Source organism: Streptopelia decaocto, assembly GCF_964273445.1.
Source record: "Streptopelia decaocto genome assembly, chromosome: 1".
Classification (NCBI taxonomy): domain Eukaryota; kingdom Metazoa; phylum Chordata; class Aves; order Columbiformes; family Columbidae; genus Streptopelia; species Streptopelia decaocto.
This window is the reverse complement of record NC_138663.1, coordinates 194,579,516-194,607,007: the sequence shown is the minus strand read 5'-3', so window position 1 is coordinate 194,607,007 and position 27,492 is coordinate 194,579,516. Positions and strand designations below refer to the sequence as shown.

General features: G+C 39.9%; 1 protein-coding gene across 1 annotated transcript; it reads right to left on the bottom strand.

Moving 5' to 3' along the window:
* Positions 1 to 11,109: 11,109 nt before the first annotated feature.
* POGLUT3 (protein O-glucosyltransferase 3) lies at positions 11,110 to 27,238 on the bottom strand. Its single transcript, XM_082071414.1, has 8 exons — positions 26,962 to 27,238; positions 18,948 to 19,145; positions 17,210 to 17,496; positions 16,612 to 16,828; positions 15,045 to 15,241; positions 13,796 to 13,990; positions 12,667 to 12,771; positions 11,110 to 11,824 (listed from the first exon to the last, which is right to left on the bottom strand). The coding sequence occupies exons 1-8, from the start codon at positions 27,161 to 27,163 to the stop codon at positions 11,699 to 11,701; spliced, it is 1,527 nt and encodes a 508-aa protein (XP_081927540.1). The 5' UTR covers positions 27,164 to 27,238; the 3' UTR covers positions 11,110 to 11,698.
* Between the last annotated feature and the right edge of the window lie 254 nt (positions 27,239 to 27,492).

Below are 27,492 nucleotides of genomic sequence, written 5' to 3'. Positions count from 1 at the left end.
TAGAAGAATGACCTCTGTAAGTACATGACCCTGAAGGAAAAAAAAAAAACAACCAAACAAAAAAAGTTTATAAACAGAAGTGCATGGAAGGAAACAAGCAGGGATAACAGAAGACAAAGCGGGACGGAGCAGGTCTGTGAGCAGCCTTTCACTAAAGCTGACCCAGAAAATAGACTCAGGCATCATTAGACAGCAGGAAGGAGATGAGTGGTGGACCTGAGGCTGAAGAATATACCAGCAAGAGCTGGGAATCATTCTGTGATCAACCTTAAGACTGGGATACACATGATGTCTTATTCAATGTTAATTCAACCTATTTTATCCTGTATATAATGACATGGTCTTCAATTCCATATTACAACCCTTTGTTTTAATTTCCACGTGAAACCCTTTGCCATCTATAAATGTATAAATGTATCTATGTTGTTCTAATGCCTCCTATACTTGTAACTGTTAGCAGGTGATACAAGGTAAGGTAAAAGACTTCGTTTTTAAAGGTTATTTGTAACCGCAAGCAGGTCATTCCCATGGTCACTCACCATGGCTACATGTACAATTAAACTAGTTGGGCTGTGCATATAACTTGCATTTTTAAGTGTTTTAAGGATTCCAATTGATATAGAAAGATCTGCAGAATAAAATCTTGATTTCTTGAGAAGACAAATGGGGTATACATTTCTTAGTGGAGGAGGGAAAAGAACTGCTTAAGTCAAATAAAAACTATTGCTAAAACCAGCAATAAAGCTAAGAAGCAAGAAAAAATATGCTTAAATTGAAAATCAATAACATTTCCTGGAAGACTTAAGCACTATACTGGGAAGACTATCTAGTAATAAAAAATTATCAGAGGCACAAAGTGCATAAGGGACTTTCAGATGTCTAATTACTATGATTCTGAGCCTCATAAAACCGAACATACTGTCTATTATCTCTGAAGCACCATAAAAGAAACACCCTCTGGTTAAAAGAAAAAGCTATCAATGTTTCTACTTCAGCAGGATTTATCACAGGCAGTGATTAAATTACTAATGATCTTTTCTCCTTTTGTTGCATAAACTCAATTTCTGTTATTGCTAATGAGATTACAGATTTTCAGCCAGCGGAGAACAGCCCTGTCAGTGATGATACCTACACAAACCTCATATCAGAGGCAGAAAAAGAGAAAAAGTTTACGTGAGGAAAGACACAAGATTTTCTCCTATGTGTAAACACCTCCACAACAAACCATCAGAAAATTAAATGCAGAAAATCATCCAAAATGCTAATGAGATGGCCTGCATACTGAGTCAGTATTTCTTGTTGCCTCCTGGCTAAAGGCGTTGCCTGTCACCGTCCAGGTATCCTGATATCGAAATGTCATAAAAAAGGCTCCTTATCATTATTTTGAAAGTGTTAAAAATTGTTAAAATCCTGTATCATTTATTTTATCAAGAGCAAAAAACCTCCCAGTACATGTTAAAATAAATATTTAAAATATGGTTAATGCTATCAGCCAGATAGATAAAATCAGGTAGATAAAAGAGAAGGAAAGAATGTGTGTATTGATTAAGCCAGGAGATACTATTCCACCAAAACTTTTGCCTTTATGTAACAATGAGATTCAAAATCCTTGAATGAAGCACAGGACATAAAGCACAAGAAGAATCCCACCCTAGATTTACTGATGACATTCCAACTTGGTTTCGAAAAGACTTTTAAACAGTGACCAGAAAGCTGTGTAAGTAACATGAATTCTGTCAGAAAGTAGGCCCAACTATGCCAACTCACAGGATAGCTTTAGAAGAGTGCTTAGGCCAGTTTTAAGAGCCGGAGGCCTTAATCTTCATCAGTACTCTGAATTAAACTTTATTACAGAAAGTAATGGCATGTAATTTCATATTAAATTAAAATAAAAAGCTAAATCCAGACAAGTATTAGTTTGACAATATAGGAAGAATACAAATACATTATTATACAAATAGGTAGCTATAAAGGTAAATACATGACATTGCTCATTGGAAGAACAGAGAGGACCCTACAGTAAGTGCTAAGCCAACTGAAAACAGAGGGGCTGGTTTCTGCCCTGTGAGTGAATTCTGCTTGGTCACAGGGAGACCAGGAGAGGTGTCATGGGGCTCCGACCCTGAGACGCTCACTGAGGAGCATCTGCCAGCTCCCTGCCAGCAGCGAGTGTTCCTGTGGACTTGGAGCACTAATTTTGCCACTCGGGATTTGGTCTCTTGGCTTGTTATCTTTCCCAAAGAAAAGTCTGTCTCAGCAGTCAATGAACAATTGATTCATCATGAATTGATGGGTTTTCAGGAAGGGAAAATGGAGAAATTTTATGGGTTTTGATTCAATCCAATATAAAATATTTCTTGTGTGGAAGGGAGCCTTAGCTTATTTCTTTCTGTTTTGCAGGCAACCCACTTTAAATCTTTGGGCAGTATCATAATATATTTATTTATTCAGAAAATATTTATTTCCCATGAATTTGCTGAGCTACAGGAAAGATATTTTAACCATTTATTAACTTGGGATAACATAGCATATCGATCCACTTCAAAAAGTAGAAAAATAATTGTCCTGGTTTTGTTAAAAACAAATTTCTCTTTTAGTGAATTTGCCTGGCAGCTAAAGCTTCATATTAGCTGCATTTTCCTGGAGAACCAGACACATGTTTTGGTAAACATAGCAGTGGAATGCAAACTTATTGATAAACACAGATGGACATCCTGCGAGAGGGGCAACGAGAAACCGGTGACCAAGAAACTGACCAACTGTGTATAACATTCCATTCACGTGAATACTTCATATAAAAGTGGGAGATCACGAGGATCTCGTCCCTTTTTCCCTTTTTTTGCCTTTTCCCTTCTGCTTATGGCCGACATTAGGAGAGGACCTTGCTAATCGTCCCTGCGAACTGAGGCCTAGTGAGAGACTGAATCCAGCTCCGGTTGGCTGCAGAGTCCAGTCCAGGACTTCGGGTGCCGGCTCTGCAGTTGCTGAGACTTTCAAGATTGGTTTTGTATATTTGGTATATTTTCTCTATTCTTATTAGCAGCATTAGTAAAACATTGTTAATTTTTCCAACTCTCTTCTCTCTGTTCTTCTTTCCCTCCCGATCGCCTGTCCTGAGTGGGAAGGGGGGAGAGGGAGGGGCAAAAGGGGGAAGTGGGGGGCGAGAGGAGGTTAATAATACATCTGCCAGGGTTTTATTGTCACCCTGCAATCTAAACCCTCGACAATAATAAAATGGCTAAGTAACAGAGTTTTGCAGCAAAAGCCAAACCATTTCAAGTGAGAAGCCCCAGAAAAACATCTGTATTTATCCACTTAATGTCCTGGTTTTGGTTAAAACAAGACAAATTCTCTTGTAGTGAATTTTCCTTTCAACTAAGTTCTTCTAAGTAACTGCACTTTTCTGAAGTTGGCTGCATGTTTTCCAGACACTGTTCACTGGAGCTGATAATGGCAGCAATGGTACTCAGAAAGGCCCAGGTTTAAACTTATTGTTATGGCATCCAACGTTGCTGATCCATTTTGTACTTTCCATAAGTGAGAGAGATGTGCTGGAGGGAGGGGTGGACAGAACAGATGACCAGAATTGACCAACAACCTGTGCAATAATGTCCACACTCAAGTCCACCCCTGGATCACAAGCCCATTTATATGTTGCATCTCTTCCTTGATGACCTGAAGCATCACGGGCCCACTGAGCTATGTTGAGTTACTTAAGTGATGAGTATCATTACGTATTTTCTTTTTTTTCTATAGAATTGAGAATTCCTTAGGAATAGACCATTTTATTCTTGGAAACGCATAGGAGACTACAGTCTTATGTAGTGTAATTTTCCAGCGCTAATTTTATGAGTTCAGTGAGAGTTTATGTTGCTCCTGTTGCCCTGAAAATGACATTGTTTATCAGCCAGGTTCATTGGGCTCTTTGTATTTGGGCATAGATTTTTAAAATTGCACTTGATGGCATAAAAATAAGAAATAAACATAACTGGCAAGCAATAAAGGTTTGTTCTCCATAACTCTGCCAATTTTGCATATAATTTCTTACTTGCTTTATGTTTTTGCCTAGTCTTGGCCAACGGTGGAGTGACTCAAGGAAAATTATTTAGGGGACAACTTGTCAATTTATCAAGTCCCCAGAAATATCAAATTGCTTTGGTAGTCTTAAAAGTTGTCCTGTGTCTCAAGCCCAAAGATACTCAAGCTGATTTTTCATTTGCCTATGAACAGTAGGTGATTTTCCTTCACTTATTTTTTTCATCGCAGGTAACCTTCTAGACCTTGTTTTTTGTTGCAAACATGAATGCACTCAGCAAAAATCCTGTGCCATTTACTCTAATAGGACCAGAATTTGGCCTTTCTATGTGAATATCATTTGTATTCCTCATCAGAAGTGATTTTACAATGGGTTCCTCAACAAGATAATCCATCAAGGAACTGATGACAACTGCACCTAGTAACCTACTTAGCAGATCCAGTTTGACAACTATTACACATTAGTGCGTGTCATCAAAGCAGGGTGTAACTTAATATTAAATTAATATAGCAAACACATTTGATAGTGGACCATAGTTGCTTGAGAAGGTTGAAAGTGATAACTAAGGAGCAGAGGAATTTTTTGGCTTTGGAGTGATCCTGTCTCGCGACTGGAATGGAGAAAATAGCTATTGCTTATGAGGGCAGTTCAGTCATCAGATTGAAGTAAATGCTTGGATTTATTTGCTAATGGTACTTAGCGCTGTGTGCTCCTGAAGGAATTCCTCAAAATTTCATTTCATTTGGTTTGTGAACAGGTGTATGACAGTAACTGTCCCTAGAGGAGACCTCATTCACATTCCAGCGCACAGGTGGCCTGTTTTGAGTTTTATAGGGAAAAGCCAATTTTCCTGTCTCTCTGTCCCTTTGAAATAAAAGATCCAATTGCTAGCATGTGTTTCTGTGGCTGGAATGGAACTGTGATGAGTGAAACATATTGTCTTGCAAAAGAGTAAATAGCAACAGCCATGGTCTTAATTCCAGTGAATGATTCACTACACAAATAGTATTATTAATAGTCAGGAAAAAGTTGTATTTTGTATTTGACACAACATTTTATCACAGGAAAATGTATTTTCCTGCAAGTAATCAGAATTTAGGAACTATTTCATAAGAAGTGCTCAGAATTATTCTGCATCTTATATATGTACTACTTGCATTTAAGTATTCCCAAATACTTATGATATGAAGTCTTATCTATGTGATCTGTATCACCTTTAAATGCCCTTTTTTTTTTTAAGAGTGAAAATATAATTATCATTAATCAGGTATTTCAAATTTACACCTACTTGTCAGGTCAGTTACAGGAAGTTTTGGATCAGTGTGACTGGTGATTACGTTACAGACACAAATGAATCTTTCAGGGAGTAGCGGAAATGCCAAAGTCTATCAATAAGATGGAATGAGGTTGGTCAGCGGGGATTAGTCCCCATTGAAGTAGCTTTGTTCATAGGGCAGAAGAAAGCAGAACTTGTTGGCAGAGGTGCAGCTTCTGTCAGCAACATACGTTCCTGACATTTTCTAAATAACTCATCTTTCCAAACAGTGAAGTAAACTATCTTAAGGACGTCTGTCAGAGTGAGCTGAATCTCTGTTTAGGATTCTGCTTCAGTGGGTATGTCAGAGATTTGATGTTTCCCTGATTTTTCTGTATCTTATTGGATAAAATCTTATTGTATAACCCTGACTCTTAATTTCACTGTTGTGAATGATCTGATCTCGGACTTCACTATCAGTGTACAGTAATACCATATAGACTATTCCTAAACTATCCCTTTAAACTTATTTTGCTTATAAAGTCCACTTCATGCTTTGCCTTCACTACAAAGTATATACCAAAGTGTCTGTAACAGCCATCTTTCCTTTAAAGAGTAACAGCTTTTACAAGCAGAGTGGTTTTTGGTTTAGTTTGGGATATTATTTTTTTGCATCTGTAAAAAATCAATTAAATGACATGAACTGTACTGACAAAATTACCTTCTTCCTGAGGTAACAGCTAGTGGTTTTGAGCATAGGAGCAAAAGTATAATCACTTGGAGGTGAAACATATTTTCACTCTAAACCATTTTCACTCTGCAGATTTTCACATTACAACTAATAAAATACTAAAATCCCTTTCTTTTGCGACAGTGAAAAGATGAAATCAGGTGTTGGACCTGTAGGATGCGACCTTGGTAGCAACCATTTTGGTTTAAGCTGGCTGTCAGGCAGAAGGTGGCGTATCTGCAGTTGGAGTGGTGTAACAGTTTGGCTGGATATTTTGGAAGAAAAAAGAGTAGCTGATGTGTGGTTTCTGTTGACCCAAAAGTAAACAACAACATCTGCTACTCCTAAACAACTTCTCTGTGTCGGATAAGCTATAGTTTGAATTGATCGGCTTTTAGATGGGTTCCATCCAGAATAAGGTATTGCATGGGTTCTCAGCAAGAAGGTAACCATGTGAAGCTCTGTCCTGTTTCAGGTGGGCTCCTCTGGTGTTCTGCTGAGCTGTCTTGGGTGTCTCTATGCTACACTGCAAATCTGTGATACAGACAGACCCCAGCTGATTCTTTTAGTGTTGGGAGTAGGGTGGGAATAAGTCGTGCTCACTCACCAGTGGCCTACAGAGTACGCTGGCATTGAAATATAACTTATAAAATACATTAATATTCTCACTGACTGCTTAATTATTTTCATTGTTTATAACTCAAAATTTTTTGTAATTGTCTCACACATGTAAAGCATATATTCAGTTTCTTGAAAGAGCAGGTCTTGCACTTTCAATCTGTCCAAGCACACAATACTAAATCAATGTATCTGTTTTTGTCAAATCCTCTGTGCACTGCATGACTATGGTATATTATGATAATACATAGTAATAATATATCATATATAATTTTATGGCCTTGTAAGCCAACATTAAAATACCTGCAAAGCTTAGTCAATATTATCAAGGGAAACACAAACATAAATAGTGTCAAAAGCGTCAGCCTAGAAAGGCTACATTGTCTCTTGGAGACACTCAAGAGCTGGCTGTTTTTACCCTCCTGCTGTGTGACTAGATAAATGCTGATTGTGTGACTGAAATGTAGTTCATAGAATAATAAACATTTGGAGGTCATGTAGGCCAAACTTCATCTCCTTGGGGATATCAGTGTGAAGATTTTTTTTTCCCCTGTCTAATTGGAATTTCCCATTCTGCAGCTTGTGTCTATGGTTCGTAGGCCTTCTGCTGTGTACCTTGGAGAAGTCCGGCTTCATCTTTTCTACACCCTTTCAAGGCTGACGTAACCCTGCTCACTCAGCTTCTCCTCATACTTCACGTGCCCCAAGCCCTTTATCACCTCAGTGCTCCTTGGCTGGATCTTTTCCACTATGTCAACGTATTGCTTGTACGGTGGAGTCCAAAATTGAATACAATTCTCCCATTGCAGTCTCACAAGTGCCAAACAGAAGTGAAGAAACATCTCCCTTGACCTGCTGGCCACACTCTTGCTAATACACCTCTTGCTTATCACCACTCACCTGATGGGACTCGATTAAGATATGTGCTACAGGTGTCTCAAATGTCTTCAAACAGACATGCAAAATAATCCTTTTTCCCTTATTCTTACAGTAGAATACAAAATCAGTGCCATAACTCTCTGTGGTATAGATTTTCTTGCATTATCAACAACTCAAAAGCCAAGCATTAGTACTCATACAGCCTCATTAACATGCTATAAAAGTATTCACAGACAAGAAGATTCTAGTGGTTAAATCCTGTGAACAATCTTGCATTCATCACTGCTCTTACAGAGAATGCTTTTGAAAAACCGAAGTGGTAAAGGAGCTGATAGTATCCTAGGTTTATGTAATGCGTCTTTTCCTTATTATCATTTCTTTGCAAGCTTCTCAAACGTGCTCAAACAGGTGATGTATGTTTTCCCTGTCAGCTCTTTAACTAAATAATTTAATTTCTAATGTAATAAATGTCGGGCGTATGCTTCCCAGGATGGATGCTTGAATCTAACATTCCATCAGGCAAGCTTTGATTATAGGGTTTTTTTAATTATGAATCTACAAGGCGGACCTGGCACAATACTGTCATGAAATTAGTATGCTGCTTATCTTGAGGTAAATCTCAAAAAATATAGTCTAAAAAGGCACTGAATTTATATCTCCTTTATGTTCAACAGCTCATGGTTTACTAGTTTCTCATTTCAAGATGAAATTGAGGTTGGGTGAACATTTTCAAATGTGGGTGCCTAAATACGTTAGGACATATATATGACATTAAAGGACTCATTTTCTGGAGTGTTCACTGTATGAAACTGGCATTAAGGATAAAGAGATCTGAACGTAAGGAATCTCAAATAGAGGGTATGCACGACCAACATTTTTCGAAGTCAGACCACTTATGACTGTGCTTGAAAATACTGGCACTGGACTTTAAGACATCGTATTTCAAACAAATAAACCTGTCTCAGCCATCAGTGATAAGTTCTACAGTGTATTAAAAATGACTACCAGTGATGAAAACAGGACAGATTATACTCTCTATATTAAATCCTATGTTGCACATTAAAAGCTGAAATTACTGTAGCAAAATTCAGTACGGTGGTATGGTAACTATTTTTTAAAATTACCACCAACTGTTAGGTGTAGAAGAGATTTATTCAGTTGCTGTTCAAGAACTCCTGTAGAATAATAGAAACTCAAGTTTATGTATGTTGCTTAAAAATACTGTGCAATGTGTGTATTACACTTTACTTGTACAAACAGGTTTTACCAAATATTTAGCAATTCCTGTAACACACCAGACCAATGAGTATCATCCTGTCATCAAACTAAAATAGACCTGACGTTTTCTGCCCTGGAGGGGCAACTGTTACGATTGCTCTTCATTACAGTCTAAATTGCATATAGTACCACCAAGGGAAAGAAGAGAGGCTTTGCCTTGCCTTGTTTTATCTTTGGAAGATCTGTAGTTATAAATTGAACCAGATTTTCTGAAATGACTAAGCACTTTTAATGAAAGTTCTACTGTGTCTAGCTTTTTTAAATTTTGGCAGCAAGATGAATGTATTCATATTTTTCAGGATATTCCTTGCCTCTAAGCTATAAAAGCATCTGTAAGGCATTCTGTGACAAACTATTCTTCACTTTGAAGGGACGCTTATTACAAAACCAAGAAAGCGTTTTTTTGCAGAGAACTGAGACTAGGCGGGTTTTTTTTGCCTTTTTATGAGGGAAGAAAGGAGGGATGACATTTATTTCTATTCACGACCATTTGCATTTTATCTGATTCTTCTTCCAGTTTGAAAGACTTCTGTTTCAAGCCAGGCAAGTTTTCCTACACAGGTATTTCCAAAGAAACCTAACGTGTGCGTCATGACTCCCCGTTCCCTCCTATTTTTTTTAATATAAACAGATAATTTTTGGACTTTTGGTTTGAAATATGTGTGTGAGAGGTGGAAAACTTCATTGCTTCAACCATCTGGTATGCTAATTGTCTTTACTGAGCACACCATTTCCATAAATACTAGTGAATATAAAATGCATATGGTCTAATGGAAAATATCACCAAATAAGACCATATCATACAGTAAAAATGACTGTATGCAGAAAAGGAGAGAGGAGCACATACTCAGTTTTAAGTGTCAGCTTCTGCAATGGAGCCCTGTTCCTGAATTTTGACGTAGAAAATTTTATGTTGGAGAAGCTGAACATGTATTTGTAGCCTGAAGCCCTAGGACTGATTGTCATGCTAAATAAATATACAACCACTGTATATATTAATGTTCAAACCAGAATAAAGAAGATGATGGGTAGAGCAACATGCTGCAGGTTTCTTCTCAACTGGCATAATGTAATAAATGACTAATGGACAGTTGCATTACCCTCTTTAGAAATCTGAAGTTCTTTCCACATTTAGCATAATGAAAAAATCTAGTCTTTCTTCCTGTTCTAGTGCAGAAATTTTGGGTTATGTTTTTTTTGAGAGTAACTTGCACTGCAGAACAAAGAATGAAGACTGCACAAAGTGTAGAGCACTAAACTTCGAGCACCTAAGCAATCAGACAAGTCCACAATCTTCAGACATTTCCATTCCTTTTTGCACAAGGAGAATTTGGTATCCATGAAGACATTGTCTGAGTGTAGCTGAGCAGGAAGCTGCTTGAGCAGGCAACATTAACCAGGACAAAAATGCAGAGGACAGAAAAGGGTGCTTATGGGCATTGGTCTTAGTATTGGCATTGGTGTTTCCTTCCAGGGCTGGTTATGCACTTCGAAGTGGACAAACTTGGGTAAAAATCAGCAGAGGTATTGGGAGCCACATCCAGGAATGGGATTTTTACTCTGTCCCAACCAAAGGCACAGTTTATTGCAGTGGTATGACCTCCTTCTTCTGGTCCTGTGGATTTTGTATTGTCACCTTCATGGCTGCACACCTTCAGTGGAAGACCTGAAGATGTCCTCTCCAGTTTGGAGCTAAGGCACTCTCTGGAAATATGGCTTTGAATCAAACCAAGGAGGACAACTGGTTTCCCAAGTGCTTAATGCGGTCTACTAATCCTGAGATTGTTAAACAGAAAGCACAGCAGAGGTTTTTCTGTCATATGTTTGAACCAAAACAATGAAGTCTGATCTGCTCTCTGACCTCAGTATAGAGTAAGGTGTGATCTAAATCCAGAAAATGGATAAGATCCCTCTGGGGACTTAGGCACAGGAAAAAGTAGTTCATGAACCCAAGTGAAAAAGATGGTGCCGTCCTTAGCTCTACATGGAAGTTCTAAGTGGTTTAAAACTCTACTAACAAATCTCAGATATGTGAATACGCAAGTAGCCCAGAATATTGTAGACTGTGTTGCTGAACTAAGACACCAGGTGTGTCACCTGGCCGCACGTGATGTTCCTAAGCCCTTCTGTGGATCTGGGCCTACATCTACAGACACAGCCAGTGGCAGGGAACAGGTCTTCAGGGTGGTGTCTTGGCACTCAAAGCAGTGTGACTGTGATAGCTACATGCTTTAAAGCAGCATTTAATTTTGGTGATTCACAGCCACCGTGCTTATAAAAATATTATTCTGATCTCTTCCCCTTCTCTCCATTTTCCTCTGAAATTGATAACAGAATAAAGAACATGATATAATATTTATCTGTCACAGACCACAAAATAATTTCAAAGTAACACCAGATTTTATATCTATAAATCTCAAATATTCATTTTCTTTGTCTAGTTATAAAATTGTTTTGTATACAAGAAACAATTAACACTGAGGTAAACTTTATGAAAAAATTGTAACACTGTTTTAGTACATTGCAAATACTCCTTTAGAATAACTTGCACTGACTCATGGAAGATCTTCTGTGGATGACTGGTTCCTCATAAAACTTTGGTAAGCAGGCCCCAGCTGGAACACGAGCAGCACCGCGCTGTTCTTGCTGCTGGCGCAGATCATCAAACAGATCCCCCGGACGCTCCCCAGTGCGGGCTCGGGATCTGTCTGGTGGTGGTCATGGAGACAACATTGTGGGAACCAACGTTGTAGATCAGAGTCAGTGTGAAAAAGGCTATGTAAATACAAGAAGAATACATAACTAAAAATGTTTGCTAGTGCATAAATGTCTTAGATTTCACAGCTTAATTCCTATTTAAATTCTTGCATTGCAAGTGGGTGATTTTCTCCATCTGGTACAGTTATAGATCTTCCCTTAAAGGCTTTTTCCTGTGGCAACTGCAGACTGAGTCTCTGTCATCAGGCTGAGGTACGAGTTCCATTCCATCCCGTATTTCAGGTTTGCTGGCTTGGCGTTTGGCATATTTCTGAAATATGTAAACAACATTTAAGAAAGCTATAAGCACCAACGTGTAATTCATGAAACAGAATTTTCCTCCTCCCTTCCACTCACAAACTTGCCTTTATCCAGGCTCCTTATGTCATTGTTTACAACCTGTTTACAAGGTGTCTTTATAACACACCTGCTAATAGGCTACACTGCCTCTGAAAACCTCCTTTAATGTCTTCCCCTGCCCTACTACTAATGGTAATTTGAATATTGTCATTATTTGTGCCCCTAACCACTTCATGCAGATAATGCTGCCATTTTTGTACACTGAACAGTTCCAAACTTCATATCAAGCTGCTGAAGCCGAGGTCTAACTCTGCACAGCAAAACAGGAAAAATGATCCAGTACTTTCAGAGAACAGAAACTTCTTTCACTAGAGATTTGCATCTCCTAGGGAAGCAATGACTATCTGGCGTGCTTCACCCCTTACCACCCTACCGGCCATATTTCTGGAATTTCTTTACCATGTATTCATTGTTTTGTAATGCAGCAGAGTGGCACATGAGGGGATAAGTACAAAAGGAAAAAGGAATAAGGTTGTGGACAGATTATCTATTAGAAACCACACACCAAGTGACACTGAAAACAGGTCTGACCATGGTGATGGGGGCAAAAAAAAATATATCTGATCTGTAAAACAACTATTTTGTGAGGTTGCCTCTTCAACAGTGAAGCACGTTTTAGCAAAGCTCCTCACACTGATGTCCTGTGAATAATATGAACCATGTCTGCTATTGCCGTTAAGTAAGGACTGAATATGAAATTTGTAGCACTGGTAGCAACTGAGGTAAAGTAATAAAGTGATCTATTGTACTAACCTGGAGCACTTTATAATAGTAGCAGTAAAGCCTGTGAGGCTGAAGTAATTCTCTTGCCACTAGTTGTCCTTCTTTAGCAATTTTTCTTGCTTCTTCATTATTTTCCTGGAAAATTGAGACAAAACAAATGACCAATAGAGCAATCGGCAAGTTACTCAAAGCCTGGCTGGCATTAGAAGTTTTATTAAAGGAGCCATTCAAATCTGCAACTTTATATGCAATTACTGGTAGACTGCAACGGCACACTTTAAATTGCAAATTTTTAAAAAATACTGGATTGCTTTTATGGTCACAACTGGTACCTTAGGGACATCAGTAACAACTTTCAGGGATAACTGTACAATTTTGAAAACTCAGTTTATTACTGCTCTAGTGTTTTGTCCACTCCACAAGCCTCTTCAAAATAAGGTCTGACATCTCCCACACATACTTAGTTTTACAGAAGACAAAGCTGCAGCTGTTGTCCTCTCCTATGCAACACAATTAAACGCCTTCCTTTTAAAAACAACTCTGCTTGAATTAATGTACTTAGTTTCAAGTGGCTTAGGTCTACATTTCAAAGCTTTTCCTATTCTCATCTGATTCTTTATAGAGAACTACAGTACTCTCAGAACAGAAACTTCTATGTTTTTTCACCGAATAGCTAAACTCAAAGCACAAATGGTGTTTTCAATCACACAATTGTATCAGTTTGCTTGGCTAGAGAATTCCAGCCTCTTATTCTGAGCATGTTAAGAGAGCAGAGATTTTTTGTACATTCAAACAGAACATGCAATGACTTCTGTTGTAGTCAGGACCTAAAAAAAAGCAGTCGAATTAATTTAAGTAGCATTTAGGATTCTGGGTGTTTCTTTGAAAATTACCTTCATTAGTCAGTATGCTAAGGCTCTGACTCATGGAACACTTCTGCACACACCTAAAATGAATTCTTAAGTATTTCCCTGAACAGAGATGGTTACTTGAATGAAGGCCTTCCCGTCTTATACTAACAACAAAATGTACTTCCTTTATCCCAGGATCTCCATAGAGCTCATGCAAAATATATGTGTGGAAATACAAAGACAAGAGAGTATTAAGTTGTCTACGTGTTCTTTTATCACTTTGAACTTGAATTAGTAATGGAACGTACCTTAGCCCATTTTATTTTCTCTAGCAAGTCCTCTAAGTTTCTCTTAACTGGAACATAATGTTTCCATGGTTTTAATCCAATATAAAAGTGTTCATAGTACTGGGAATCTTGCTTCAATACTAGGCTGTCCCCCAGCAAGAGGTAAGGAAACCTGTAAGCTGCTACAGTCCCGTCTACATTCACTTGGTATTTGTACTACAATATGAAAATAGAGGGAAAAAAAGGTGAAACACTTGGAATCAGAACACTGACTGTATAAAAGATTATTTTCACAGACAAGACATAACTGTGTTTATTAATTCTCATCTTCAAAACTATTTTAGTGTTAAGCGGGTGTAGCTTCATGGTGTTCTGGCTAACAAAATGGCAAAAGGATCTGTTTTCAAGGCAAGACTGACAGTCGGGAACCTGCGCGTCCCATGAACTGCTTAGTGGGTATTCCATTAAAGTGTCCTGGGACAGAGCAAGGGGTAGAGCTGGGAAGCAAATAAAACTAACCTATACTTAAATTCAAAAAGAGCACATTTATTCTAACTTGAAGTTGTATTATTATGTAGAATAATCTGAAACATATAAAATAGATATAAAATAATCTGAGACATTATACTCGAAGTAACCATGAATGTAGCACTCTGGCAGATGCTCTTGGCTGTTAGAGCGTTTCTCATATATTAACCTCTGGAACAGGATTTGCATTGCTGTAAATTATAATTGCTTTTCACAGGATTCTGTCCCCTTTACTTTTTATACCTCTGTTGCAGTGGAATTTGAATGTTAAAGTGCAACAAAAACACCTGTCTATTTTCCTAACTTGTTACTGCAACAGCTTTGTGACATCCATAAGGTACTTGCAATAGACACAAGCTGTGTCCATTGATCTTATATTTACCCCAAATAAAAGAAAACCAGATGGTGAGAAATGGAATTTCTCAATCTATTGAAACCAACGAACCAACCAAAAAAACAAACAAACAAAACCAAACAAACACAACAACAACAAAACACAAACCAAAATACGACAAGAATTCTGTCTAAGTGACTCCATGAAAAAAGTACAGTGGCTTTCTTCAGAACTGTGTCACACAATGACTATGATTACAGGTGCTCTATCTACCCTGCATGGACTAGTGTTCCCAGTGTAGCATAATTGTTTTGTTTGTTGAATGGAATGAGTAAAACTAAGCCTTGTATTTTCAGTTGGTAAGAACATGACAGCAAAATTAATCCAAGATTGTAATTTGCTTGCTACCTTAAAGAAGTCAAAGAAGCCCATCAGTGGAACCTTTCCCAGCTCTTTTTCTTTTTCTCTGAAGAAGAAATATCCTGTTATTCCAGCATCTAGTAGTTCTGGATTTTCCTTGGATAACTTGACAAGATGGAGACGTTCTTCTCGGCTGTCTCTACCTCTAAATAAGGCTTGCTCAGTTTTGTTTTCCCACGGTGGGCCTATGCGCATTGAGTAATAAGATAGAGGCAAACAGTAATGAAATGTTCGTGATATGTTTAGTGCAAATAAGTAACTTGCTTTGACAGTGGCATTACACTCAGAGACATGGTAAAACAGGCATGATTTTACCTGAGTCCAAAATCACTTATTAGTCATAGGGGTTTAACTCCCAGTTCTGGCTTGAATTTTGGGATGAGAAACTGAGTCACTTATTAAAGGAAAAGCAAAGAATTACCTTTCTACTCAACAATTTTATATTTAAATAACCTGAACTCTCTTGAAAGCTACATAAGGGATTATAATCAAATTATGTAAGTAAAATACTAATAATTAAAGTAGAGCTCCATGTATAAAGCCTACCACAATAACCAACATTTCTTTAGTAAAATTCACTTCTGTTACCCAGCAATTTGGTTAGGTCTTTGAGGAATCACTTAATGGTGACTTAAAAAGGAAAAAGTGGCTATGGCTAATGTGTCCTGAAGATACTTAGCAAGAGCCTTAAAGTATTCATCTCTGTTTACTGCCTGCTTTTAAAAGCATCAAATATGTCCTTCTTTAACCTTCTGCTGGAAATTTCATTAAAGGACCCACTAAAGTGGAGTAGGCTCTTATTGTGTCCTAATGGGAAAAGCAGCTGTACTAAATCAGTAAACATGCCTTGCTTCAAACTGATAATTTAATTAAATACTAATAAAGAAAAGAGAAACTGTGAACTAATCAAATAACAATACCTCCTCACTCAAGTTTTACTCCTTAGGTATTGGTCACGCCATTTATCTGATCCCTAAGTATTCATGAGTATCCTGGTGTGGGGGGAAGACACCTGTCGGTAAAGCTGACTCTTCCTTCAAAGCTGGAAAAACAATTCAGAAGATCCCACTCTGGGCTACTTTTTCATACAGACAATATTTTCTTGTTTGAAAGAGGCTGCAGCATAGTACTAGTTTACTGCTTTCAGGATTCAACGTCATATTTATGTAAACAGAACACTGGACCACATCACCGTCGGGAAAACGATTACTGTTTGATTAGAAGGAACATATTAAAGTCCCTCACTGAGGAGAAAGGCCTTTTAATTACATTTACGTTTCTTTTGACAGGTCACAGTATCTATCTTCTGGATACCTTTAAGTTAAAATTCACCATTATTGTAAACTGAACTTCTTAAATTTTGGCTCTAAATCCATATTAAACACCTGCTTAGTAGCAGAGTTGGAAGTGTTCACAATCCATAAAGACTAACCTGCTTGTATTAAGAGACCTCCTAAGGCAGTTGTGAACTGGAGACTTTAACACATTATTTGAATGCAACTTGCTTTGATGGAATTTACAAATTCTCTTTTGAAATCCAGGATCACCAATTTACCTGTATTTCCTTGAATAGAAAGGAGATCATTTGTGACACCACGTAGGGTCTCAAGAGTTGAGTGGGTTACATCATACGTTGGAAGGATGATATCTCTTGAATCCACCGAGCCACACCATGAAATGACAGGTATGGGACCAGGCGTATCATTAGCTTTCCGATACTCAACTGGCCAATCTCCAACATTAAGATAAAACTCCACATCAGGAAGATGAACCTAAATGTATACCCAAGGAAGATAATAAGACAAAGACAGAAGCTGTTTGTCACTCCTACTTATATTCCTCAGTTCTCTTATGTCACGCAGAATCAATAAACCTACAAGACAATATAAGCTGAGCTTAAGGTATGAACGAATTTCAAGTTTCTGCCCTGCAAGCAGCTATGAAAGGAACATTCACAGAGGGCAGGGAAAGGAGCGCAGCCTTCCTAGCAATTTCATTGCTGTGCAAGCCCCACATGTTGGGTATCGCCTCATCCTTAAAGATACACTGTCACCTTCATGAAAAAACAAGTCAAATCTTACTTCAGGAATTATGAATCTGAAGATACAACAACAAATGCAGTATTGCCAGTCTTAAGTGATCAAAACCAATACCTTTCTTGCCAATGACAGGAGCATTTCATCAGAGAACATTTTGAAGTCTGTATACTTCCCTAAGGAACGACGGTATATATGATTATTGAGAATAGTGTAATGAACGATAGCACCTCTGTTTTGACTGAACTTTGCTGGGATTTCCTTAAGCATTCGCTGAAGGTCAATGGTGGGAAAAGAAATGAAGTCCTTTGTAATCTGAGGTTCTTGGGATGGACAAGACATAAAGTTCTGCCAGATCTCAGGGTCTTCTTCAGGACAGTCACAATATTCATGATAAACTGGTCCTACAGAAAACAAGGCATTGAGAGTTCATATTTGTGATTCTACGTCAGTCATAATCCCCCAAGCACATGGGCAAATAAATGTAGACATTACTGTGGCCTAGCATTTTTTATTCCCAGTTTTCTAACGTTTTCCTCAGAAATCATCCTCCATGTAACATTTCTGGGATTTAGCAGTGTCATTGAGAAAACAGCAACACTATTCTCTTTTCAGAAATCAGTATAATAGGGGTTTTGTTATCAGGGTAAAATTAATCTGCAAAATGAAGCTCCATCATTGTGCTACCTGTCAACCATATAGAATATTCAGAATTGTTCTAATTGCCCACAGCTACCAAATCTCCGGTATTATAGTTTCAATTTTAGCCTAATCCAGAACTTTGATAAAGTAGTCGTTACCTCTTGCATAAGGTATTTTCTTTAATGTATAAACAACTATTCTTTCTATCCTTTTGATGCAGAGAGCTTAGGTATAAGCAAGAGTCTTACAGAGTGTAAAAAAAAAAGCCCTTACTTCATGGACTTCTAATCAAAACAGGTTCCGTCATGTCATAGTATCACGGCTGCTGGCAAATGTGCCCCAGCAACAAGAAAGCATATCACTACCTTGAGGGCTCAGGGTAGTTTTATTTCAGTTTGAAGACATTTCTAAGTTTGTGTTTAGGAAATTTTACTAAAACAAACAACAACAACAAGAAAACCACCACCACCAACATGACCAGATTCTGGTTAGAAGTAGTAGTGATGAGCTGAAAGAAGACTCTCCAAAGAAGTAATTTATATTTTCTTCTGCCTTGCTACAGAGTTGTCCATTTGAGAGCAAGAGAAGGAACCTAAAGCAGCAGATCTGGAATGAGAGAATAATTTGCCTTGTTTTCGCTGCTTTTATATAGTTCTTCCATACTATAGACTCGCACTGAATTAAACCCTGCTAATGGAAAGAAAGCTAAATATTGCCTGGATAAAGAAATACTGTATTTGTTGTTATGAAGGATCACAATTTTTAGAAATCACAGACATTTGAGTTATAAAGTGTTGGAAACAGCACAAACTCCTTGCTTTTGCAGGTAATATTTTCTACTTTAGATAAAAACAACACAATGTTAAAGTGAAAACTTGCTTGAAAACAATAAAAATACAACCCTTGCTCTCTTATTTCCTACCAAATCTGAAGAGATCCAGATGCTTATGCAAGAGGGAAGAGATGTCCAGACATGTCACCTTAACGTCAGAGGCCATAGTCTACATGCTTACACATCTAGGTCCTGTAGCTTACCAATGTATAGAGACTGTCTCTGCTTACTTCTCTGTATGAGGAGAATGTTTGTGAGGAGACTACATGAACAAGGGCAAACCAACATCTAATTTCCCACCTCTTCCTCTAACTGTAAATCAGTCCATAGCATTTCTGTAGCCACCATCATATATTACATTAAATCAAAAACTTCCCTTACCTTTCAGAATATAAGGAGACTGAGCTACATGCTGATCACCATAAAGTATCTCAATTTTTAACCCTTTTCTGACACTCCCATACATCCGATACCGCATAAGAAATGTGCCATCATTTCTATCCAAAGGGCGAGGAGTGTAAATTCTGGTGCCTTCTTTTGGAGAAAGTGCTTTAATTGCCACTTTAAACTGCGTTTTTCCTGACAAGAGGAAAATAAAAACAGATAAAAGCACTTTAGTCTATTAGAATCACATATATGAAACAAAGGTGACAGCAAACTCTACTGGATTATGTCCATGGAATTGAATTTAACTTTGCACTGGAAATTTTTTTATTACACCAAGTTGGTAAAATTGATTTCCAGTGATGGAAGATCATCCTACCAAATTTTCTTGATCATCACATACCTAATAAATGGAAAACCTGTAGATGGAGATAAAAAGTTAAGTATGATCAGTGATAAATATGATAAATGATAAGGCTAATAGTATTTTGAAGCAAAGATTACTTTAATATTAAGTTTTCAAGTCAGCGCTCTGAGGAACAATCGTTTCCTCTAGAGTAAGAGGGAGGAAAGTGAGTTAAAATAACAGGAGAAAAGAATACTTGCCAGCTGGTGGAAAGGCATGCAGGGGTCAGATACAAACTGTTCACCTTTGGGCTGCAGCTGACTGTCTTGCACATTTAAAGCCCCAGCTACGGAAAAGCAGGGATAAGAGAATGGTAATAGAAATGTTTCCTGGACATCCGTCTGACCTGTGCTTAAAGAGATCACCAGCATTTCACTGTTAATGCACTCTGACTTTTTAACTGGGCATGGAAAATTTTGTGGACAACATGAATATGCATGAACAACAATCTGTTATATTCCCTTATTCCTGTCACAAATGGTGATCATCAACTTTATTCTTCAAAAAGGAGGGGGACAGATTATTCACAAAATGTTATAGTCCAACCACTGCAAACCAAACAAATGTAATTAATGTTACCACTAGATATTATAATATTCAGAAAGAAATGAAACTGAAAAAATCCAGTCTGGATGTGTTCCAGCAGCACTAAAAGACTGAGATATTACAGTTATCTCTATACAGTCCATATCTTAACATACTTTACATCCATGAATAGGACAGTGATAAGCCACCAGTGTGGTATATGATTACAAGAGTCATTTAATGATCAATCATGTCATTCTTAGAGCACTGCATCTTGAAATTGGATTCAAGTGAACTACTGTGCATGAGTCTCCAGACTAAACTAGGCAGAATCCTTATGATTTCAGAAGCCTATTTCCTGACAACAGATGTCATACCTATTCAAAGAGAGAACTGTCACCCTGAGTAAATCAGATTCTTCCAGATACTGTTGTCAGAGTGGATCCCTTTATAAATGAACATATGGTCAATGGTTGTGAGCAGACGAATCTCTCAAGGCTGAACACACCCTCTCTTCTGCTTTGTTTTCCAATGTAAGACTATAAAATGTAGATTATTTGTAATCAGCCCTCCATTTTCTTACTATTCTAAGGCCATGCCAGCTAAAGATACCAAGAAGCCAGTCACAATATGCTCGTTTGACAACATACTGAGGAAATAAAATAAGCATTCATTCTTTCTTGGAGTGCCAGTGTGGCAAGCAGCACTCACACCGACTAAGGGATGCAGAAAATTGTCTTTGGCAGCCAGCAGATCTATCATGAGAAGCCCTAGTTTGACTAAGTATCCATCTAGAATGGTTTCCAAAAGTGCACTTCTGACTTCCAAGAGGTAAAGGAATGTTAAGGTTGCTCCAGAGACCCGGTACTTCCTTTTCAGAGGAGTGATGGGTGGACACCTCCCTGCTTGCCTAGGGGGTGGGCTGAAGACACATTAGCAGTTGTTATGCAGTGTAACATTTCCTTGGGCAAGTCCAAGGACAGCTCAAGCACTGCTAATAGACTTAAACTCCAGAAGAATTTCTGTGAGGGGTATATTGGTTTAGATCTAAGACCATCACAGCTTTGGATCTCTACAGCTTGGGTCTATGTGAGTAGAACTGACTCAGACTGGCTCCCTATTTGGGAGCTCTTTGACTTGTTTTCATATATCTGCAAGCAGTCATTATCAGAGAAGAGGCAGAAAAGTATGGCTTTGCCCCCTTCATATATTTTTTCCATTTAGCTACTGATGACGTTTCAAGATGACATAAAGTAGAACTACATTGATAACGTAGGAATGGTCGTATGATCACAGACAATAAATTGACCTTTAAACCAAATCGGTATCTTGCATCACACTGTCACTAGCAGAGAAGTGCCAGATAGTAAGAACAAAGAAAAGACAGAGGAATACTTTTGAACTTACTGCCTCGCCCTTCTAGAAATCTGCAAGCAAAGGACTTGAAAAATCACAACTTGTATACAGATAATTTTAATGGCATTCAGTGTTCCATGACTGCTTAATCCCCCATTTGCACATTCTGGTACTTGTTGTATCAAAAACATCCTAAGTTATTTTTCCAATATGTTATTATGTATTACAGAGAAGATACTTGTTTCAAAACTTCTGTCTGATAACACAAGAATTATAGACATCAAAGGAAGTTATGGGAAACAAGGAATTATAGTTCCCCATTTGTTTTCTCCTCCTGGAATCATCCTGAATCCTGTAGCCCATTTCAAAACTGTCCACGAGTCAGATATCCAGAACTATTCAGAGTAGTCGGGTTATTTCTAAATATATCCTTCAGCTCTTCTTCACCCTGTGCAAGATCATGTTGTACCATGCAACACTTGATAACGGAAACATGATGGAAAAACACAGAGTAATAAGAATTGTAGTACTGTTGAGTTTGGAAGGGACCTCTGGAGATCATCTAGTCCAATGCCCCTACTCAAAAGAGTCAGCCTAAGCAGGCTGTCCAGGACCGGGCCCTGTTGAGTTTTGAGTATCTCCACAAATGGAGACTCCACAATCTCTCTGGGTAATCTGCTCCAGTGTTTGGCCACTCGCATGATAAAAAAATAAACAAACCTTTTTCTTCTCTTCAGATTGAATTTCACGACTTCTTCCAGTCTTTAGGAACCTCTCTCATTCATTGTAATCTTCCAAAAATAATCAGAAGTGATCTCGCAGTGACATTAAGCAGCTCCCTGGGCACTCGTGGGTGTATGCCATCAGGCCCCACAGACTTAGGTATGTCCAGATTTTTAAGTGTTTCCTAACCTGATTCTCCTCCACCAAGGGTAGGTCTTTCTTGTGCCAGACTTCCCCTCTGGTCACAAGGGCCTGGGATTCCTGAAGGCTGCTCTTACCAGTAACAACTCAGGCAAGGAAGGTATTCCAGTACCTTTTTCTGTGTCATTTGTCACCAGGTGCTCTGGCCGATTCAGCAGCAAGCTCACATTTTCTCTAGATCCCTTTTGCTGTTGATGTACTTGTAGAATCCTTTCTTGTTGCCTTTCACAGCCCTCACCAGATTGAACTCCAGCAGAGCTTTGGCTTTCCTAGCCTCACCCCTGCCTGATCAGACAGCATCTCTGTATTTCTCCTTGGTCACCTTCCCCTGCTTCTACCTCTTGTGCACTTCCTTCTCCCTCTGTTTAGTCAGAAGACCCTTCTTCATCCCTACAGGCCTCCTGACATCTTTATTTGATTTCCTGCTGGTAGGGGTGGACCATTCTTGAGCGAGGAGAGGCAAGCCTTGAATATCCAGGAAGCTAGGAAAGCAACGGGAAAGGACTTCTTCAGAAGAAAAAGCCTATTGAGATTTTCATTCTTCACAATGACTCTGATGGAATTAGACTTCTCTTGGATTTGGATTACAGAGAAAATGAATAAATGACAACTAGGATGGCACTACAAAAGCTTGAGCCCCTGTGGTTAAGATTTGGGAACACTTCTATTAAATGAGAAGGACAACACACTCAGGTCTAAGACAGCTGGGACAGCATTTTATTAATTTTTGGTTTTATGATCCATACTTTTATGGCCAAAGTATCTGTTTTTCACTCTACCAGAGGGAAGAGACTTCAGAGAGTCTGGATCTAGTACCAGCACAAACACTAAGACTGTGGTAAGTCTTTGGAAAGGCTTGAGAAGAAAATGTCAGGCAGTTGGTTTCCTCATAAATGGTCTTTCTCATGAACACAGTGTGGAGCTGTAGTCCAAATAAGAGGAAAGACACATATTTCCAAAGGGGAGTAACAATTTCTGTTCCTCACTCAGCTAAATCCTGCCAGATGTCTTAATGCAGGAGTGAGACCCCTCCTTTTGAATTTGGCAATGGATTCCATGAATGACTCCCCCGGAGGAATGAATATCTCTGCCTCTAAATGTTACTGCTGGTCACAACCAACTCTTCCAATTGGCTTAAAAGCAGCCAACAAAGCCAATTGTCCTCTCCCTATGACTATCACAGAGTAGTATTTGGATGAAGCAGCCTTGGAATCCAGAGCATGTCATGAGGTAGGACCGCAAAGAAAATAGTTTCCTGTTGATATTATGTATTTGTCTCTTTCTATCCATTTTACAAAACAATGTAACTGGCTATAGAGCTTTCCTACCAGAGAAAAATTTTTCAGTTATCATAAAAATGAGTGAATATTGAGGAACCACAAGTTAAATACTACTGAATTTGTTCTCCTTGTCCTCAGCTGCAGGAAATAACTAAGCGGGTCTCTGTTCCATGCTGGTTGTGTAGTTAACCCTCTAGAGACATGAGGAGCTCCAGATCTACCCAAAGATGTTTTAGTTGGTGGCAGTTTGGATGCAGGAAGCATCTGATGAGGGAAGAGTGACCTGATAACAAAGCTTTCTGAGAAAAAGTAAACCCCACTGAAAGGGAGGGGAAGAAAAGGGAGACTGAATATTTAATGCAAGTACAAATCATTCACTGGAGGCAACAGGATTTTTGTTTATGATTTTCAACATTCATTGCATAATGGGGCCAAGGTCTCTAAGTACTACCGCAGTATTTAACAGCTCTTGGCCGACTTCTTTTTTTTAAATTGGAGGAAGGCAAGCATGGTACTTTCACTCATGTTTTTCTGTTTCTCTCAGTCCAAAGAAATTGTAAAAGAAAAATGTGTCCTTGTTGAATCGTCACCACTAGTACTTTTGTTCTACCTGAAAACCTCTCTGGGACAGCATTTTAAGTAAAAAATAATATTCCAATCCTGAAGAGAGACTAAAATACAGACACAGTCAAAAGAGGATAATTTTAAGAAACCAAGATGATGAAACGTGCTTTATGCAGGGATTTTTTTTCTCTTGTATGGTTTGCAAAAGAGGTATTCCATGCATGGACGAAAAAGTGAAGAAATGCAGGGGTGGAAAGGGAGAAAAGGCAACAAGGTATTGATTCATGCAAACTGCCAGAGAAGATCAAAACAACTGGTCACCTATTTCTGACACCGCAAAGAGAAACAAAAAGATCAGAAAACAAGTTTTTTTCCTCAACTGTTTCTTGAAATCATTGCTGGTTCCTTTTGCAGACATAGACTGGTGCGACAGTCATTAAAGAGGCAGTTGAACAAAAGAGGTTCACTCAGCAAAATGGGCTCCTTTGAGCAGCATCTGCTGTAACAGAGTCAGATGTGAGGGCGTATATCCAGGGACAAAGAAACACGGGTTGTGGTGGGATGTTGGTGTAACCATCAGAAAAGCCCAGGCATCATGGTCAAGAGAAGACCTAAAGGGAGGTCCTGCAGTGCTGCAGGCAGCAAGGTGAGCATGGCTGAGATACGCTCGGCTTAGCTACACTGAACGGAGTGCTGGGAGGAGTGTGACACTTCTGGGAAGTATCTGGTAAAGCCTGCTGGAATACCTGGGAGGCCTCGAAAATATTTGTCAGCAAAGTATGTAGATGATCTGAAAAACAGTTAACAGATGACATTGTCATGGTCAATCGTTCATAGAGACATGGTGGGCAGTGGTTAAACATGGGGGAAAACCTATCAGAAACGAAGGATAAAGGGATGCAAGCATCCAAAGGAAACATCATGCAGTTTTATATTAAAAGTAAGTTCTGCATTTTCAGCAGTGATTTTTTTAACCTTTGCAATACTTATCCTAGTGAGACTGAACTCTACACCATTTGACTTCTTCCTAAAAACATGAGTCAAAGAGTTACACCCTGGAGGTCTAAAGTACTGTGTGGTATGCAATGGTGTACGTTAATTCTGGTGATTAGACTTGACACTCAGAAAACTCATCTGTATTGAAAATCTACCAATTATCCTATATAAGTTTCATGCTGGATATCAATAAGTACTGTCCTACTTGACTGAAATTCTAATCCACACACACCAGAATTTATTAATAGATGAGGACAAGTTTTACAAATGGGAAGCCTTAACTGCTCTGATCGCAGTATTCTTGTTTATGCAATGGAGGTGATAATGTGGATTTATTTAGCTATCCCAGCGGGGATATTCTGAGATGTATTTAGCTTATATCAAAAGCAGTGCCTTAATAAATATTATTAACTGCAATTCTTACTGACATTTTACCAACAGAACTTGAACATTTAGAATAATTTGAAAACTGACATCTATAGCCCGTGTCTCTATGACTACATTAAACGGGCTCATGCAACTGTACTGCTAAATTCTTAAAGCACCCTTGGCACTCTGCTGTATAACTCTGGGCACAGCTCAGCAGTTGACACAGGCCAAGCCAACAGCTCTTCCCTGTCAGCAGCGCCTATGCAAGGCCTCGGTTTGGAGGCTACAGAACATCACGGTATGAATGGAGACTGCTCTGTGCCAGAAAGCAGGAGGACCTGGAAACACTCCCAAAGACACTGAATTTATTAATATAAATACAGACATATATAAACACACTGAGGTCAGAACTAGGTTCTCAGTACCCACATCCTATCAGTGTAGCTTGTAAGACTTAAACTAGTGTCAGGATTGAATTGAGTTTCACACCTTTCTATCTTTAGCAACCTGTTGTTTGAACGCAAGGCTCTCCCTGCACGGCTGAAATCAGTGAGCATGCAGTCGCATTCTCCAGTGCAATGACAAAGCTGCGCTGCAGCCCAGCACCAAGTTGCAACGGCAGCTGCAAAAAGTTCAGACCTGAAGATAGAACCTGTGTAATACATGTCTATTCTTTCATTTCACAAGCAGCAGTCTTCTCACCACAGCACACAGAAGCTGTGCATACTTGGTAGAATCTTCTCAGCACCATCTATGTGAATAGTAAATAATCCAGAGCAAAATACCCAACTCTACCCTGTATAAACTAGCAACACCAGATTTCCACTGGGCATTGACGTCAGGGTTATCTTCATTATGAAATCCACAATGCAAAAGTTATTTTTAGTCTAAATTAAAACCATTAATATAGAGAGAACATGTGGAATTAACTTGCAGTTAAAAACAGCCGACTGGCACATAACCACTGGACTGCGAGACCAAACCCCAGCTCCCTCCTCAGAAGTGTCATGGGAGATTTTGTGCTTGTGCTGGGCAAACCAGAGATGAAAATCACTCCTTCCTAGTGGAGCAACAGTAGGATAACGGAGCCCAGAGTGGCGTGCTTACCGAGACAAAAATGTAAAGCAACTGGTGTGTGTGCAACATTAAAGATAACCATGTTAGCGCTTGTGAGCAGGGTGCTGGGATTTCTTTCCATCCATTAGCTCTGGCCAGCACTGGCTTGTTTTGAGCTTGTTGGTTGTTGCTGTAAAGCACACAGTGTTTAGAGGAGGCGGTGGGTGACGGGCAGAGCTGCACGGAAGGAAGCTCCCGGCTCAGAGGGGTCTGACCATGTGCTCTGCTCACCGCCGGACCCGCGTGTCCCGGGCCATGCGGGAGCGGGCGGGATGCTGAGCGGAGCCGGGGGGCAGCCAGGGGCCGAAGCGGCACAGGGGAGCGCTCGGGACGGGTGAAGGAGAGGAAGAGGGAAAGAGGAAGAGAGGAAGGGGAAGAAGGAAGGAGAAAGGAAGATGGAAAGGGAAGAGGGAAAAGGGAAGGGAAGGGCTGGGCAGCCGCGGGCAGTCTCCATCCCGCGGGCACACGCACGTACCTGGCGGGGAGCGGGAGAAGTTCCGTCCGTCCGGGCTGACCGCCTGGATGTAGAAGTACCGCACGGGCAGCGTGAGCCCCGCGTCCAGCCCGGGGCCCCACACCAGGCTCCGCTCGGCGCTGACGGGCTCCGCCGCCTCCGCCGGCCGCAGCAGCGGCAACGCGGCGCCCAGCAGCAGCGGCAGCAGCCCGCGGCTCCCCATGGCCCCGCCGCCGGGCCCCGCTGGCCGCGCCCGCTCGGAGCGGGGAGCCGGGGCCTCCTCCGGGCCTGCGCGGCCCCCGCCCGCTCCCCGCCCCGCGGGGCGGCCCGCCGGGCCTGGGCAGTGCCGGGGTGGAGGGGGCAGGTCGCTGCGGGCCGGGCCCGGCGGCGCTTCGGCTGCGCTGCGGAATACGGGGTGTCCGGAGCCCCGGGTGCCCGCGGGGCTGCGGCCGCGGAGGGGAGGAGGCAGCGGTCCCTGGGTCCCAGCGCAGTTCCAGGGTCTGTCTCCGTGCACCTCCAGAGAGCTGGGGAAACAGAGTGAAGCTGGTGTGA